This window comes from Diadema antillarum, unplaced genomic scaffold (genome assembly GCF_040938485.1).
Source record: "Diadema antillarum isolate AM-2024a unplaced genomic scaffold, OU_Dant_1.0 scf00000035, whole genome shotgun sequence".
NCBI lineage: Eukaryota > Metazoa > Echinodermata > Echinoidea > Diadematoida > Diadematidae > Diadema > Diadema antillarum.
In genome coordinates, this window is record NW_027270924.1 from 2,489,248 (window position 1) to 2,507,092 (window position 17,845).

At 39.5% G+C, this 17,845-nt stretch overlaps 1 protein-coding gene across 1 annotated transcript; it reads left to right on the top strand.

Moving 5' to 3' along the window:
- The first annotated feature begins 4,488 nt into the window (after positions 1–4,488).
- LOC139744576 (monocarboxylate transporter 13-like) lies at positions 4,489–17,493 on the top strand. Its single transcript, XM_071655013.1, has 4 exons — positions 4,489–4,741; positions 14,550–14,690; positions 15,556–16,431; positions 17,234–17,493. Exons 1-4 carry the CDS (start codon positions 4,489–4,491, stop codon positions 17,491–17,493), a joined length of 1,530 nt encoding a protein of 509 aa, XP_071511114.1.
- The last annotated feature ends 352 nt before the right edge of the window (positions 17,494–17,845 follow it).

The window sequence follows — 17,845 nt, forward strand, 5'->3', positions numbered from 1 at the left end:
AGTATTTCATATATGTGTGAAAATGATTTGCTTCAGAATGGTCTCATATTCAAGTAATGTGCAGTTCAGTGTTTCCAGGTTAGCATGACTGTGCAGTGACGGGGTGATCGTTAACGATCACCCCGTCACTGCACAGTCATGCTAACCTGGAAACATTACTTGAATATGAGACCATTCTGGAGCAAATGATTTTCACACAATAGATCTATATAATGTACTCTAAAATGAATCCCACAAGGCTTGGAACAATTGTCCCCAGCATTCCCACTGATTAGTTACTAGCCATCCCCTTGAAGACATATATGTGTCAGTTTCCAGAATGTTTTATGATTATATCATAAAATTGTTTAGGCTACTAATACTTTGTACCTGCAGTTGCATACTTGTCAGTTGCCTCAGGAAACATGTACAGCATATACAGCTGTATTGCCAGTGTAGGCCTACCAAATAACAATGTATATTATATTGAATGATTCTGATGACTTATTATGTTTATTGGTAGAGGAATGATAAGAGGGGGGGGGGGGGGGGGGCTCATCCCCTGGCCTAGATTTGGTTCATCTCGTGGCATTATTTCATCTGCTCAGTAAAGTAGGGGACCTTTTATGAACATTATGAACTTATTATGAACATTATTAAGACATAATATTATATAACATAAATGTCAGAATGTTAAGAAGGGGGGGGGGGGGGGCTCCTCCCCTGGCCTAGTTTTGGTTTGTCTCGTTGCATTATTTCATGTGCTCAGTAAAGTAAGGGACCTTTTATGAACATTATGAACATTATTAAGACATATATGTGTCAGTTTCCAGAATGTTTTATGATTATATCATGAAATTGTTTAGGCTACCAATACTTTGTACCTGTGGTTGCATACTTGCCAGTTGCCTCTAGGAAATATGTCCAGCATATACAGCTGTATTGCCAGTGTACCAAATAACAATGCATAATATTATGTTGAATGATTTTGGTGACTTATTATGTTAATTGATAGAGGCATTACATACTTGCCCAGCTCATTTAGGAAACACTTCCAGTTAAATATGTATGTGATACTTGCCGCAGGAAATAAGTGACTTTCTGTGACAGCGTATGTAGTGAAAACATGGTGTACTTGACAGTTGCATCTGGAAACACTCCAGGTATTCATTGTCTGTGTGCAAATTTCATTTCATTTCATTTATTTATTTGCCATGTAACATCTTGATGAATCTTGCCAAATTCATTTTAATGAAGATCATAGTTTTGAATAAAGAGAATATGAACCTTTTGGTTCAGATCATGTTAAATGAAGGTATGAATTTGTTTTCCTCTCTTTCATTTTCATTTTATGTGTTTTACGAGTAAGTTCATGTGTATAATTTATGTTCATTGTAAAGTTTTGGTCTCTCCCATACATCAAAAACGAGGCACAGACATCACTTTTCTGTCAATGGTGACATCAACAATTTGATGTACTCTTTCCATGAAATCTTTGAAGGTTTTTGCGGCGGTAAAACATTGGATGGTAGAAGGCTTAAAGGTGCACCGCATATATTTTCAAGATTATGTGTTTGGCCCTGAAAAGGGCCTTCCCAGCCCGGATAAGACCTTTTCTAGAAAGAAGTGTTGCACCTTTAAGTCTTATACCACCCAATCTTCCTCCAATCTTCCTCCAATTTTCCACAACTTTGAGCTATTACCATCAATCCTCACACAACAGCTACATACTTAAACATGCCAGTCAAGTTCAAATATGAGTGATGTCTAACTAGGTCAAAGGTCAAAGTGAATGTGTCAGTGAACTAGCCCTGATAAGCACTATACTCATAATATTGATGTATACTCTGTAACTTCCTACAGATCTTAGGCTTAGCTCTGACTACCAAACTCATCACAGGTGCATGACCTAAAGATATCAATCAAGTTCAAAATGTGGTTGTCAAAGTCGAACAAGTTCAAATGTCAGATGGTTGAAAAATTTTTCCTCATAGGCACAGTACTCACAGTATTGAAGTTACATTGGTTGCCAGTAAGGCAGATAATTGCATTTAAGATTTTGTTATTTATAAAGTACTGCATGGTCAAGCACCTGGTTGTCTGTCAGAATTAATATGAATAAAATCATATTCATATTCACATAATTTACGAAGTACACAGAAGTTGTAAGTTGCTTCTAAAGCAACCTCACTTAAAACAAAAGTAACTTTTGGGTATTGTGCCTTTAGCTGTGCTGCTCCATAACTTTGGAATGAATTACCTGAGAAAATGAGGAAGGCCCCATCACTTGCTGTCTTCAAATCTTTGTTGAAGACTTACCCTTTTCAGAAGCATTTGATTAATTTGTTATTTATTTTTGTGTGTGTGTGTGTCTAATCAGTAACAATGTCAGGAGCTCTGTTACATCACAGCACAGTAGAGTATATTTACATAGTAGCTGCGCTATACAGATTTGTCTAATCATTATTATTATTATTATCATTATTGTTATTATTGAGGTGTACTCATCAATATTTTTTTTCAGATTTGAGCAGTGACCACCAAACTCACAAATTAGGTAGGCTAAATGAATAAAAAATGCCAATCAAGTTGTATATGAGTGAAGTCCAACAAATTCAGAGGTCAAATTAATGGAATTAATGGTCAGTGAACTTTACTTAATAAGCACTTGAAACAAAGGACACATTGTGGTGTACTCTCAATAACTTTCCACATTGAGAGCTATGATAGCCACACATTAACACCACATGCATATCACCTGAAGATTTTGCTCAAGTTTGAATATTGGTAAATATTCTAGGTACTAGGTCAAAGGTCAGATGGTCAATGAACTTTCTCTGATTTAGTGTCATATATTGTTTGCTCTCAATAACGAATTTCCACAACTTCGAGCTATGTCCGCAAAACTCAAACATGGGTACATCTGCTAAAGATATATGCCTGTCAAGTACTTGGTTAAATTGAACAATGTAAAAGGTCAGAAGTAAAACTCTAGAACTAATACACTTAAAAAAAAACATTTTAATGACAGAGTGTAATATTTATGTGGGCGAGGACGATACATGGCTTGGTGTTTGTCTGAATTGTCATGAGTTACGTGTGTGTAATGTTCATTTGCTGTTACCTACAAAAACTTGTTTTTTGCGTGGAAGATGCAGTAATATAAGGTTAAGATTTAAAAGCTTTGAAGTAGGATCCTGAAATATGTTGCCATTTTTTCTCACTCTAGGGTGCAAGTCTAGTCAGTATTTGTAAGTATCAAGTTGACCTGACTATTATAAAGGTCAAGGTCCCAAAATTGAATGATTATATACAGAAAACCAAGTATTTTTCAGTATATTTTGTAGAAATCCGTGTTTTTTTTCTCCCCCTCCCTTCCCCCTTCTTCCCCTCTTTTCCCCTTCCTTTTTCCTTCTTTTTCCCCCTCCAAGCAGTCCATTATGCCCTGGTTCATCTGCAAGGGTGAACACGCGAGCCGTTCGTAACAACGAATGCAAAACTGTGACTGTTCCGTGACGTCGCGTCGTTATCTCAACTTTATAGAGCATACGGTTGCGCACGCATTGCGGGTTGGTAAAGTCCGTAACGTAAGTTTACAGTGGAAATGTGGCTGTTGTGTTCGTTTGTTTTTTATTCAACGGATACTCATGCTATACGATTCATTCATAATTGCACTTTGCAAAACCTGAAACTCAATGGAAATGTATATGTCGAAATTAAAATAAGAACTTTAAATCGATTACTGGTATAATATCGTCACCTTATCTAGATTAAATCTAATTGATGCAATTTTGACTAACATATCGCTGCCCCGTAAATAGATTACTCTCTTAGTTGATGTCTTTCATTAAAGGTACACCATATATAGTACACCAGTATACCATATAGGATGTTCATGCATGTATGTTTGTTCATGTGTTTTCTTTTTCTCTCCAGCCTACAGTATTTTCTCTAGTCGACCAAATGTCATGTCGTCCGAAAAAAAGTGGCCATGATGTGACCGACTGTAACGGAGACGTCACGACAGCGATTCCATCGTGGCGGCTCGCCAGCTGTGGATTTAGAGCGAGGGTCTCTAAATGAAAATAATGTACAATAAATGTCCGACCGAACGATCGTGACCTTCCCCGCTTCACCACAGGCAGTGTGAATCTGCTCAGCTGATCGCAAGGTGTGTGTTATGCACAGCCGTCAGGGGAGAGTACAAGCATGGAGCTACTCCATGGTACAAGGTTAAACGTGTGAGTATCTTGCCCTGACACTGTCGCGGAGGACGCGCAGCATCAACGTGTTCAGGTGGTCATATCGAACACAATGGTACGATTATCTCGAGGCGATCGTTTCTGCAAGGTGGCTGACCACAAGAGAGAACGGACATGATGGATTGCTCACTGTTCGATAATTTCTGCAAGCCGTCTGACCGCCAGAGTATTACACTTCCGTCCAGCTGCTCTTGATCCGATGACGGTTGTAAGAACTGAAATACAGCACAGCAGCTTGTAAAGCACCATGCCTATTAACTCGAATGAACATTCTTGCCAAGCCGCTGCTCGGGATCGCCCCCATCACCGTCCATCAACCGCTCCGGATGGGGGCTGGGGCTGGGTGGTGGTAGTAGCTGCTTTCGGGGCCCTGTTCGTGAACGCTGGCTTTGTCCAAACCATAGGCGTGTACCAAGTCGAGTGGCAAGACTATTTTTCCGCGAGTGCTGGAACCGTGGCTCTTATTGTGGCAGAATTCAGCATTTTCAACAACGCTTGTGGTAAGATTGAAAACTGTCGAGTGAGCCAAGCATGTTACTTAGTTTTATCGCGTTGAATTTGAATTTACTTATCTATATCAAGGAGGTATGAGAGATTCTCTCATACCTCCTTGTCTATATTTGGCAGGGTTGTACTGCAGTACATGAAAGCAAGCAAATTGTTAGACTGATAACTTTAACGTCCTTCTCGAAGGAACAGCCAAATAAGATAACAATATTCCTTGTCTTTGATCAGATACCCCTCCGTCAGTGGGTTCGAGCCGGGTAATATCGAAGTATTAAGAGTTCGTGATTTTGTCCACTGAACATCAACCGAACACTGCTGTGGTATGATTTTTAGAAATGTGAATGGTGGATGTTATTAAAGGATTAGGGTATAGGCATTCATCGTGGACTTAATGCCAAAGTTATATTTCTTAGAATCTCCACCTTCCAAAGTGGCATAATGCAGCTACACAAACATAATTATTGTGCCTTGCGAATTATGTTTTTGAAAGAAGTTTATGTAGCCTTTATTTTTTTGAGGGGGGGGGGGGGTGGTGATGTCTGACGCGCATTGATACAGATGTTCGCGTGGAAAAAATGTTGAAAATATTTAGGAAAAGGTCCCCCTCTCCTTAACTCAGTAAATACAGCACAAATGATGGGATCGTTGTTTAAAAAGTATGTCTACAGAAAGTAACGATTTTCCTTACCATGATAGGGCATATTGCCTGGATCGCCGAGGGAAAACTTGTGAGAAGGGGACTCAAGTTTTCAGCCATCCTAATAGCCTACCTGTCGCATGCGATGCTGATCGAAATTATGACTTTTGCGTTCTAAATATAATCACCTGTATTATGCTCAAAGCAAGCTTGCTTTAAACAGCAAATCCCAACCAGTGAAAATTTCGTCTGAAGAGAAAGAGTAAAACCTTACAATTTTATGATTCATATTGACTGTTCAAGAAATATTATTTATGAATGAGTAAACGTCACAATTTCATAACTTCTTAGATTTCTATCTTATTTTGATCATATTTTGGTTTAGTTTGGTTTGATTTATTTCTGCATTTTCTTTCTCCAAATACAATAACAAATAAAAACGAAGTGATACAGAGTATGCCAAAAAAGGGGGAGAGTATAACATACAAATAAGTATAAGAAATGACAATTCCATAACAACGTCAGTTTATAATAACATATGAATCAAAGCAACATATTAAGGCATACTGTATTTATACATAAACAAAGGAGAAATCAATACAGGGGACCGTCATCATAAGCAGAGCTTGACGTGGATGAGGCCCTATATGCAAATATATTACAAAACCAATAGATCTTCACATAAAACTTTTCATCTTAACGTTATAAACAGTGACTTGGTCCTTTGAAAGAAAAATAAAAAAGAAACTGTTTCTGAATTGCCCTTCAAACATTTTAGCTGACTAAGACGACACGTCTAATCCTCAGCCCATTTTTTTTTTCATGACAATAAGCGCGACTTTTTGACAACAGGACATCATGATGGCCTCCAAGTGAGACTTTCATAATTTTTGTTTTTCATAACAGAGAAACACACGAACAAATAAACCCACATGCCAGCAGCCTTTAAAGTGTGATGATGTAAGCGGTAAATATACACTTACGAAACAAGTGGTAATAGCACTTTGTACTTACACCCCGCTACCGTTGTTACCCTGCAATGGTACATTGAGGCCTCGGAAAGAAGAGAAGCAAATGGAAAGAAGGGAAACTCCCAAAACAATAGCTCGTCTAATTTGCATCTTTATTAATTCATTCCCACATTCCCCAGTGGCAGAAGCGTCTTATATGAGGTAAACGACCTTCGATAAACGATGATCTTTGATCAGTGATGGACAAACATTTTGTTTGACTTTTTTACTGCCATGTATGGCTGAAGTCTAGAGGAATGTTGTATGTTTAACACATCAAGTCCGAGAAATAATCTTTACATGGGACGTAGTTTTGTATTTTTTATATGAATTTCATTAGTCGTCATGGCAGAGTACGAAATTCTTTCATTTACGCCCTTTGTATTCATATAGATATGATTATTTGATTCTGTTGCAAATTTTTGTAGCGTCTTTGAATAGTGATTATCGCTATAGATTTATTTCTGATCCTTAAATTGGCCACAGGTCGTACAAAACTTAGTGAGATTTTTGAAGATATATTTCTGATTTTGTGTAGATAGGACTATAGCGAATTTAGATATTGAAAGTAGATTTAAATGTAATAGAAATATATGAAGAAGTTAATGCAGTGAAATAGAGGTGACAATTCAATGATAAGAGTGATACAGTTACTTGCGCGGCGAAATTAGCCCGGTACATGAGGGGTTATCTAACTGTAATAATGAGCGAGGCAGTCTAGAAACTGGATCGTTAACTCTTAAAGGGATCGTATAGTTTTGGTTGAGACCTAATTTCAGGTTTCTAACATTTTTGGTGAGATAATGAGAAACCTCTTGTGAAATATGAAAGAGCATGTAATTCTATGAGGAATTCAACGTTTATGTAATGAAAATTGGTTTTGAAATGGCTGAGATATCCAAAAAAAGAGCGATTCTAATAAAGTGTGAGACCCACACTTTATTACGATCGCTTTGTTTTACTTTGTTTTTTGATGTTTCAGTCATTCCAAACCCGATTTTCATTAAATAAACTTTGAATTCCTCTTAAAATGTTATGCTCTGTACTATATCATAAGTGTTTTCTTGGTATCTCGCAATAAGTTAGAAACCCAATTCTCATCTCCACCAATACTGTACCATCCCTTTAAGGTCACACAGATAACAAATGTAGGCGTATGTAAATTCTCTGATTATACCACTTATCATCAAGTTGCAAATAGTGCCTTTAAATGACAAGTGCTTTTAAATGTGAATGCTAAGTTACTTCGCAGATGAGTCTTCAACAGTATACAAACATGCGGTAATCCATTGTGCTGATACTGAAGAGTTGTGGTGGTGCAGGGGGCTGCATCCCAACTCTGCCCCTCCCTTCTGACTTTTATGAACTTGAGAAAAAAAGTAGAAAAAAAAACCCACACAAATATAAACCCATGACTTCAAAACAGCATTGACCCTTGACCCAACCAACCATGAACCCTACCCCCCCCCCACACACACACACACACACACTAAAAATAGAAAATTAGAATTAAAAAACTAGTGCGGCCTCTGTGGTGTGAAACTGCAGTACAATTGATACCTCGACACAAAATACAAACAAAACAACAAAGCCACACACATGAATGCATTCGCGCAATGTTCAGCAGGCGGGCATTTTAATCGGGTTTATAATGGTACAAACAATAATTATAATAAATAATTTGTAATTGTAGGACTGTTCACCTGTTGTGCTTGATTTTGTTCCCAAGACGTTTTCATACAGCATAGAAGTTATTGAATTGCCAAATAGTCTTTTTTTGAGGGGCGGGGTGGAAGGGGCGGGCGGGGGCATCATATCAACGAGTAGCCCTTTGAAGGAAATATTTCGAGCAATGTCATATTCCCTCGTATGACAATAGTACACTGAGTTGTTACATTCAAATTAAGTGGTGCTGCTGACCAACACACCTTGTCGCAAGGATGCCCAAAATGGCATCAAGGTGGATTTCACGGATTGGAAGTACCTTCTCTGTAGAAATAGTAGGAATTGAAAGGCTTGTCTAATACCTCGCAAAAAGCATACATGTTTGTTTGAATAAGTAACTTAATTCTATATAATTTCCAGTTGTTTTCCCAAGAATGTTTAAAATACGCCGGTCGCGCGTAAGAGGAACAAAACAAAACATCTAAAATACATAATGTCCCTTTCCTTTCGTATTCCGTGTATAACTGTTTCGAAATTCCTGTTGTTCCCTTTATTATTATCATTATTATTTTATTTTATTTTATTTTATTTTATTTTATTTTATTTTATTTTATTTTATTATTATTATTTTTTTTTGGGGGGGGGGGGGGGGGTTGTTCTATTCATTTTGTACAGACTACTTTCACATGGAAAGGATTTTACTTCACACATGCTGTCCGAAGAAGGAATGCGGAGTATACTAAGGGGTTCCTGAATTAGGATCAAGGTTATGTAAGCAGTGGCGGATCCAGAGGGCGCGCACCCTCTTTATTTGTTTTTAAAACAAAAGAAATAAAAAGTACAAATTAGATGAAACTCGGAAGTAGCACCAGAAATAGTGTTTGCGCCCCCCCCCCCTCTCTCTCTCTCTCTCTCTTTTAGGAATTCCTGGATCCACCCTTGGTAACGCTAAATTGTGTTTCTACCCTTGATAAGTATAATTTTCCCAGAAGAGAATTTTGAAAGAAACAAGGAAACAGTATATGTATAGTGATGATTGCCTCGAGAAGAGATTGGTCGAATGGCACATGTGTTGTAGTCTAACCAGTAGCCCGTAGCCGGTTTGTTGTTGTTGGTTTTTTTTTTATCGACACATTGCATTTTAAATATGATTCAAGGTAACCACGTTTTATGGAGAGGAAACATTTGCATGTAATGCATCTACTCTATGGAGTTGGAATGATTTTGCCCAGAATTTAAAACAAATTATAAACATCATTAAATTCGGGTCTGCTTTGAAAGCGTGTCTTTTCATGGTCTGTTTATAAACAAACACGAAACTCGAAGCCATTGTAATTTGCAGCTGTATATTCTGTTAATAGTGTTATAGTGTTTCCTCTTCTCGAGAGCGTATGTCACTATGTGCTATGACCTATATAAAACACTGTTGATTGTTATCAATGATCAGTATTAGTTTAAGGGGATAGTACAGTATTGGTGGAGATGAAAATTGGGCTTTAACTTTTTTTGCAAGATACCAAGAAATACTTATGAAATAGTATAGAGCATACTATTTTAAGAGGAATTCAAAGTTTATGTGATGAAAATCGGGTATGTAATAGCTGAAACATCCAATAACAAAGTAAAACAAAACGATCGTAATGAAATGTGCATGGTCCCACACTTTATTAGGATCACTTTGTTTTGGATATCTCAGCCATTTCAAAATCAATTTTCATCAAATAAACGTTGAAATCCTCATGGAATTACATGCTCTATCATATTTCATGAGAGGTTTCTCACTATCTCACAAAAAAAAAAATGATGAAAATCTGAAGTTAAGTCTCAACCAACATCCCTTTACAATCCCTTTAAAATGTATGACAACGCTATATCCGCTGCTGTCAGCCGTGTCCGGCTTCTTGGCACGTTCTATTCATTACGGGAATAAGGTGTATTACTGATAAGAGAATGACGTAACCCAGGCGACTGGTAGCAGCATTAGAGCGCTCATGTAAACATGCGGCACATGTGGGGAAAAAGTAGACTACTTATGAAAGCAAGAAGTGGTGCTGATTTCAGCTGAATGCCGCATTCACTGAGCGGCAAACATTTGCGAACGTAGCGAATTTAGGATTTCGCCAGGGTTCGTAAAGGGTTGCAAAAGGTTCGTTAACAGTTGCAAGAAAGTTCGCAAACGGTTTTGAATGTCGCAAGCACTTTTTCTTCTGGGAAAGAAATTTTGAACATGTTCAAAATTTCTTTGCGAATTTGTTTTTTTCGGCAACAATTGCAAACATTCTCAAAACACTCGTCAGATCGAATTCGCAAACGGTCGTAATACGTACGGCATCACTAACATTTTTATTTGATTCGCCACTGCTAGCGAACAGGTAACAATATGGTTCCTATATAAAAAACTCCTGGAACAGGCAAGGTTCCACCCTAAGAAAGTTCTTGAAGCTCTTGACATCTCCATCATGTAATTGTTTCAAAAGCTTTTCATATTGAGCAAAGTCTGTCCTCTGCAACAATCAATCTCTGACCCAAACAATCTTTCTTTTGTTCTTCCTGTCTTGTTTTTCTTCATCTTCTTTCTCTTAAGCTGCACGATAGCTGTAGCAGCAGCCAGGCAAAGCAGCTCTTCAAGGAAAGCAGCACGTTGAGCCTCTTCTTGGCAGAAATTCATTTCCATATTCTGGAAACCATCTTGAATGGTGGTCACAAGAGATCTACTACGCGGGCTTGTTATGTGTGGGGATTTTCCAGCATACCGGACAGTTTCTGAGGGCGGACAAGAATTTGGGCGAGTCAGAGCATGTGTCTTACTTGCTGGACGCGTTCTACTTAAATTTTACTTGCGGGTATACTGTGTGACCTGTGTACCAGTCGCGTGGGTGCTGACAACTCAGTGAAGGAATTCCTCTGAAGGAATGGCAGAAGTCCCACAGAATGTCATTATCTTGGCTGCATACGGGGACTGCGAAGTGACCTGCGTTGGAGTTGCCTGCGAGGTGCTGCCGCTAAGGGCCTCCTGCTGGCGTTCTGCGTGGACCTCTCCGGGCACCCCCGCGACTCACCCGGAAAAAGTTTTGGTCATGCTCAAAACTTGGCTGCGCACCTCCGGGCAACTACGGGAGAGATACGCGCTAGGTACTGTCAGGTGCTGACCAACTGACCCTTACCGGCAGCACCTCTCAGGCAACTCCAACGCAGGTACTTCTCAGCACCTGTAAGTCGCTCGTAACAGAAAACGGATCGGTTTCAAAGCTCTCAGGCAGGTCACACAGAATACACGCAAGTAGAAGATAAGTAACACACGTCTAGTAGGTAAGAAACAAGTGCGAAACTCGCAAACATTCTTGTCCGCACGGGGAAATTCTCCTGCGTGCTGGAAAATCCCTCCTCGCAACAAGCCCGAGTAGCTTGCCCGGAAAGGTGTGACACGGCCTTTAAAGGACAAGTCCATCTTCATATACATGTTGATTGAGTGAAGGCAACAATATTAGTAGAGCACATCAGTGAAAGTTTGGGGAAAATTGGATAATCCGTTCAAAAGTTGTGAATTTTTAAAGCATCTGCGCAGTCACTGCTGGATGAGAAGACTACTACAGTGTATGATGTCACATGCGTACAACGATATAATGAAAATAAAAAGAGAATTTCACAAAACTTTACTTTTTGAATAAAGTGCACATTTCTTCGGCTTGTCACTGATGTATGTTATGGGTAATATTATTCCCCCTGCCTTCTGAAAGAGAGAAGTCGAGTGTTCTTTTGTTATGCGAGAAAAGTGAAATTATGTTGAATTTTCTTTATTCTTTCTTTATATCGTTGTACACATGTGACATCACAAGCTATAGTTGTCTTCTCATCCAGCCATGACTGAGCAGAAACTTCAAAAATTCATAACTTTTGAACGGATTGTCCGATTTTCCTCAAACTATTACTGATGTATTCTACTAATATTACTGCATTCACTCAACCCATATGTCTATGAAGGTGAACTTGTCCTTTAAGATAGAAAAACCTTGTTCAGTTCATGGACATTTGAGAGCATACCGTTCCGCCCAAAAATCATCGACCTTGCCTTCATTTGAAAGCGTGTCGTTTTAGCAGGTCCGCTGTTTTTCTTGTACAATTCATTACCTCTAAATCAATCCTTCAACAACAAACAACCGCACTCCAGAAAAAAAAAGTCGTCCTTGCTCCGAAGTCATGAAATTGGGTGGACGTTAACCTCTTACGGCGTTATTTTGAATGAAGATTCCTGATTATCAAACAATGATTAGGTTCTTTCCCAACGGATTGAGGGTTGTTTTGAAATCTTGAAATCATCTGACAAATAACCCCTTCTTCATTCTTGAATGTATACCCTATCAATTACATCGTACAACAATCCTCGAGGACAACAACAAACAAACAAACAAACAAACAAACCTACCACTGACTGAAAGAAAGGATCAATTCTTTGCTAAAAGATATGTGATAGATGCATAGGGTATTAGGTGTGTTGCAGGAATGTACAAGGAACTGGGAATCATACCAGATATCAGGTAGCCTATATAATGTGTGCTATCGTGAATAATACTCTTTCTTCACTAACTCTTTCCATCCACTTTTTTATATATCGTGTAAATCTGAGATTGTTTTAGACTGTGCCAAAGGACAAAGGCATAATATCAATGTTATATTATGATTACTATCTCTTTTACAAAATGGCTAAGATTGGAAAGTGTTTTCGACTACTGAATATAAGCCAACCCTGCAGGATGATGGAGAAGATGAATCAATTATAGATATATGAAGAAATAAATCAGTAAATGAATTAAAGTGGATGAACTATAAATCACATTCTCTCCTGTGCACATGTCAAGAAATAAGGATATGGATGAATGAATTGATAAATACATAAATAATTGATTGATTGGCTCAAAAATAGATGATTCGCTTTTTCTGCTACAATGTATACTTGTACATGGGGAATCGACAGGAAATGAGTTAGTAGAGAGGAGGTATAGGGAGGGAGTGAAGTAATACCGGTATAGTGCGAAAAGTATCCCACGTGTACGAGCTGTATCTCATCACATCAAGGTTCACATGTACCATATATTGGGTTTTCCAAGTTTCTCAAGTTGTTATTTGACAATCATTTACGTTATTATGACGATCATTTTCTGAAGTTGTTATTTGACCATCATTTTCTGATTAGATGTTGTTATTTGACCATCATTTTCTCAAGTTAGATAATAATGAAACAGTGGCATATAACCTGTGAGAGACATCGATGGACATGATGCCATGTCTTATTTTGTTTATTTCCCTTGCCATCACCATCATTGCTAGCCGAAAATTTGCAAAATATCAAAAATTCTTAAATTCCCCTCTTAATTCATGTTAATGAGACTTTAAGTGAGATTTTAATGAGACTTATCTAGAAAGTTTAGTGGATCTCATTGGTTCGCATACCTTAACGTTTCTGCAAGAAATATGCTATGTAGCGATGTAATTTGTTTGTTTGTTTTTTACATCGTTATGCTTCATGTAAGCATTGATCCCTATATTCTGCTATAATGTGATGGATTCAACCGTTACGGATACACAATTTCATATATGTTAGAATTCGTCATTCCCAACGTTCGTTAATCAGAAAATGAAATACAGCGTAATAATTTTCGTCATTCCGAAGATTCGTTAATCCAAAAATGACAGAAGGCCCGTTATTTGAAGGTTCATTAATCCAAATACAAAATAAGGTTCGTAATTCCGCAGGTTCGTTAGTATAAAACATGCGTTGTCTTTATGTAATTAACGAACCTTCCGAGTAATAACGAACCTCATTTCATTTCGGATTGACGAACCTTCGGAATAACGAACATCACCCATGCGGACCATAATGTTTCCTCAGGACAGTGAAATCGTGATAGTTTGACATTTATTCGACTAGATGATCTCATGCCTTGTCACATCTCTCGTCCACTCGCGCACAAATTTCCTCCAAACAAATTTCTAAATTTCGTTCCAATCACATTGTTCCAGAGTTGTGATGATTATCGATGATGTGTTTGTCTGTATGTCCGTGTGTTTTGTTTTGTTTCTCTTTGCCAGCTTTAAAGAGAAATCGAAAGATTCTTGGTCCACTGTTGGGAGTCACAACTTCCGATATAAGGTCCAAGGATTGTCAAACATTGAAACAGACATCATAGTACAGATTCTCTCCCAAGAGTGTACCAGAGAGCCCATACTGTAATCATCGTTTAGGGTATACGTTTTATTTTTCTAATTACATCAGCTACCACCGTGCTAGTGCTGCACTCTTTACATACAAACAGACAGACATACAGTGGTATTGTGCCTCTGTTGATTATCAGTCAGAAACTCTGCCTTTACGTCCGGAAAAAAAAGAGAAGAAAGAGTTGTTCGTTGTAGTCGCTCTGATTGTGATTGATGTGACGATTGTTGTTTGATAACACTTGGTAAGATCATTTCCTCTGCTTTTATTTTTGTCAGGTTTGTTAGCTGGAGCACTGTGCAAGAGATACGGCTGTAGAAAGGTGCTGATCCTGGCTGGCGTCATCTCGTTCACTGCACTTTTTACGGCGTCTTTTGCAACGAAGCTTTGGCACGCCTACATCTTCAGTTTCCTAGCAGGTCAGGGCAAATTATAGTATCTGTTGTGACCCAATGGAGAAGGATGCACATCACGAGCTCGAGACCCATGAGTCCGACAGCTCATGAGCTTGACATTAGACAAACAAGGCCCATGAGCTCGACACTAGGGGGAAAAAAACCCACGAGACTGACAATACATCATAAATGTACGCAGTGTCGGTCCCATGGATCATATTTCCGAGCGTCGAGCTCATGGGCCTTATTTGCCTAATGTCGAGCTCGTGGGCTGTATGACTCGTGGGCTGTATGACCCGTAGGCTTTATGACTCAATGACCTTTCTTTGATGTCGAGCTCGTGTGCTGTATGACTCGTAGGTTTTATGACTCGAGGATCTTACTTTGATGTTGACTCGTGTCCTGTATGACTCGTGGGTGTCGAGCTATTGGCCATGGATAAGGCCATGGTCTTTCAACCTTGAGGTCCCTGGTTCGAGTCCCCTAGTCAATGCACCCTAACTTCATCTCCTTAATGTCCTTCGGAAGGGACTAAAAGCCGTCGGTCCATTTTAAGTCAAATTTAAGTCAAAAACAAGAAATAAAATCCTTCAGCATCAAATTAGTTCAGAGTTAAAGTGATTTACATATACTACTAATCATTTGACATTCTAAAGGAAAGACAATGCGCTTGCTAAATCTTTTACCGTAATAGTTTCATATGAGAATATAAATGATGTGACTCTTTCCCAATGTGAGAATAAACGGGGAAATTGAGACGAGCTGTTGGATACTTTTGCATTGTTTTCTGCTTACCGAATAGCTAGGAACGCAAACATCTACAAGAGATCATCTTTATTAATGCCAGTGTCAGGAAATACAATTGTTTATTTTCTTCTCTTGATGACAGGTGTTGGATTTGGCTTGTCCTATCCACCGGCAATCGTCATCAGCAATTTCTACTTCAAGAAGCGACTGGGGATCGCCAATGGGATTGTGAACTCGGGCATCGGGGTTGGTGTTCTCTGTATGGCTCCGCTGCTCCAGCTACTGTCTACGCAATACGGCTGGAAAGGCGCCATCTTGATCCACGCTGCAATCTCCGCGAATCTGATCGTCTGCGGCGCCCTCTTCCGGCCGTCGGGGTTGGAAAGACGAATCCTGAACGCGGCGAGACGGAGTCGGATCGTGACCCCTCGAGAGGAGTGCATCGAAGATGACCTCTCTTTCCACGAGGTCATCAATGAAAAGTCAAAATCAGACGATCGACCAATCAGACGATGGCTGAGCCGAGTCGCATTGATTCTTAGTAACTTCTTTGATCTGTCGATATATCGCAACTGTCGGTATGTAGTCTTCATGGTTTCAGTCATTATTTCCAGCTTCACCATCGTTGCTTACATTAATTACCTGCTGTCAAGAATGGTCTACGACCTGAACTTCTCCAAGATGGAGAGCAGTCTGGTGATGATGTTTCTAGGAATCTGCAACACCGCTGCTCGTCTCCTGCAGGGTATTCTGCTGGACGCTCACCTCATTTCGTCCGTCAATCTCTTCACCTTGTCCCTTGCCTGCCTCGCGACAGCCACCATCTTGAATCCGCTGGCGGGCACCTACGCCCAGCAGGCAACCCTCGCCGGATTGTTCGGGCTTGGAATCGGCGTCTTCTATCCGCTGCTTTCGCTGCTCGCTGCCGAGTTTGTCGGTCTGCAAAAACTCTCCAATGCCTTTGGAATGCTGATCGGCGTGGCCGGGATTGGCGCTCTTCTTGGTATTCTGATGATGGGTACGTAACTTGCAAGAATGTCAGAATTGTACTCCCCCTTTGTATGATCTCCAGGGCGTATTGGAGTTCTTGTCATAACAAACTTACGCATGTCACTGTCAGCGGTAGCATCAGGAATTAAAAAACAAAACACGAGCACTTGGCCAATGGTGACATGTTCATAGTGGAAGCTCATTTGCTGTAAAGATGATGCAGACAGTTGCCTATGGTTATAGTTCATGGCTCACGTGACATATGATTCGATATAAACGTGGTAGTGCACAGTACATTTTATTACGCGCTAAAGCTTCAAGATGTTGTTGTCGATCTATTGCCAGATTACTCTGGCGTTCCAAATAAATCTGCTTTCCTCGACAAAGATTTGGGACCTTAAACATTTTTGGTTTCACAGATCATGTAGTTGATTCTGTATTAGACATAAAATTAAATGAAATGTCTTACGCGTCGTTATTCCTCTTTTAAACACTTTTTATAATAGAGGGAGAGCGCAAAGAATACAAATCCGTTCTTTGAATACCACCTCGAAATAACCAATTTCAATAACATCTTTTCATATCAATGTAATACTGCGAGGTGATATCGCACATCACTGAAGTTCTAATTACCTAACTTACTAGAATGATATGCACCACTGAGGTCATCACATGTTGCTTGTTCGTACTGGCTTCATGTAAGAAAGATTGCAATATATGTATCTCCGATTTATCAATGTATTAATGAGGTTTAGTGATGTCCGCTAAGTCGTTAAGTACGTCTTAATGTTGACGTAATTTCGTTCCATTTGTGTTTCACAATTAACCAGGCTTTCTCTATGATGCTACCGGATCCTACACCATTCCGTTTTTTATAACCGGGGCGGCAGAATTCGTGGCGGTGCTCATGATGGTCCTCTTGTCCACATACTCTCGGAGACTGCGAGACGAGAATAGCAACGAGACCGGAAACGGATGTGATGACGTCAAAACTTCGGCATCTCTCGTCGACCCGAAATCCCGTACAAATGGCTACGGAAAGGTCCCGACAACAGATTGCTCGGAACTGGCCACTTTCAGCGACGCTTGAAGGCCACCGTACACTATACGACTTTCGGTCGTACGACTACTAGTAACCGACTTTGGATCTGAAGTAAACAAGCATGTTTATTCTGAGGCTATTGTGATTTATTTCGGATCCAAAGTCGGTCAGTCGAGCGACCGAAAGTCGTATAGTGTGCGGTGGGCTGAAGACTCACTGCTGATATGACTCTGCGCTTCTTATACCTCACTATTATAACACACAGCTGCAAAAAAGTGTAATGTTCAGTTGTTGTTTTTAATGCATTTTTACAACGTGATTCTTGCCAATGGAGAAGCTGGATAAGTATCTGTTCACACGCACACACAAACACTTACATACACACACACAGTCGCATATC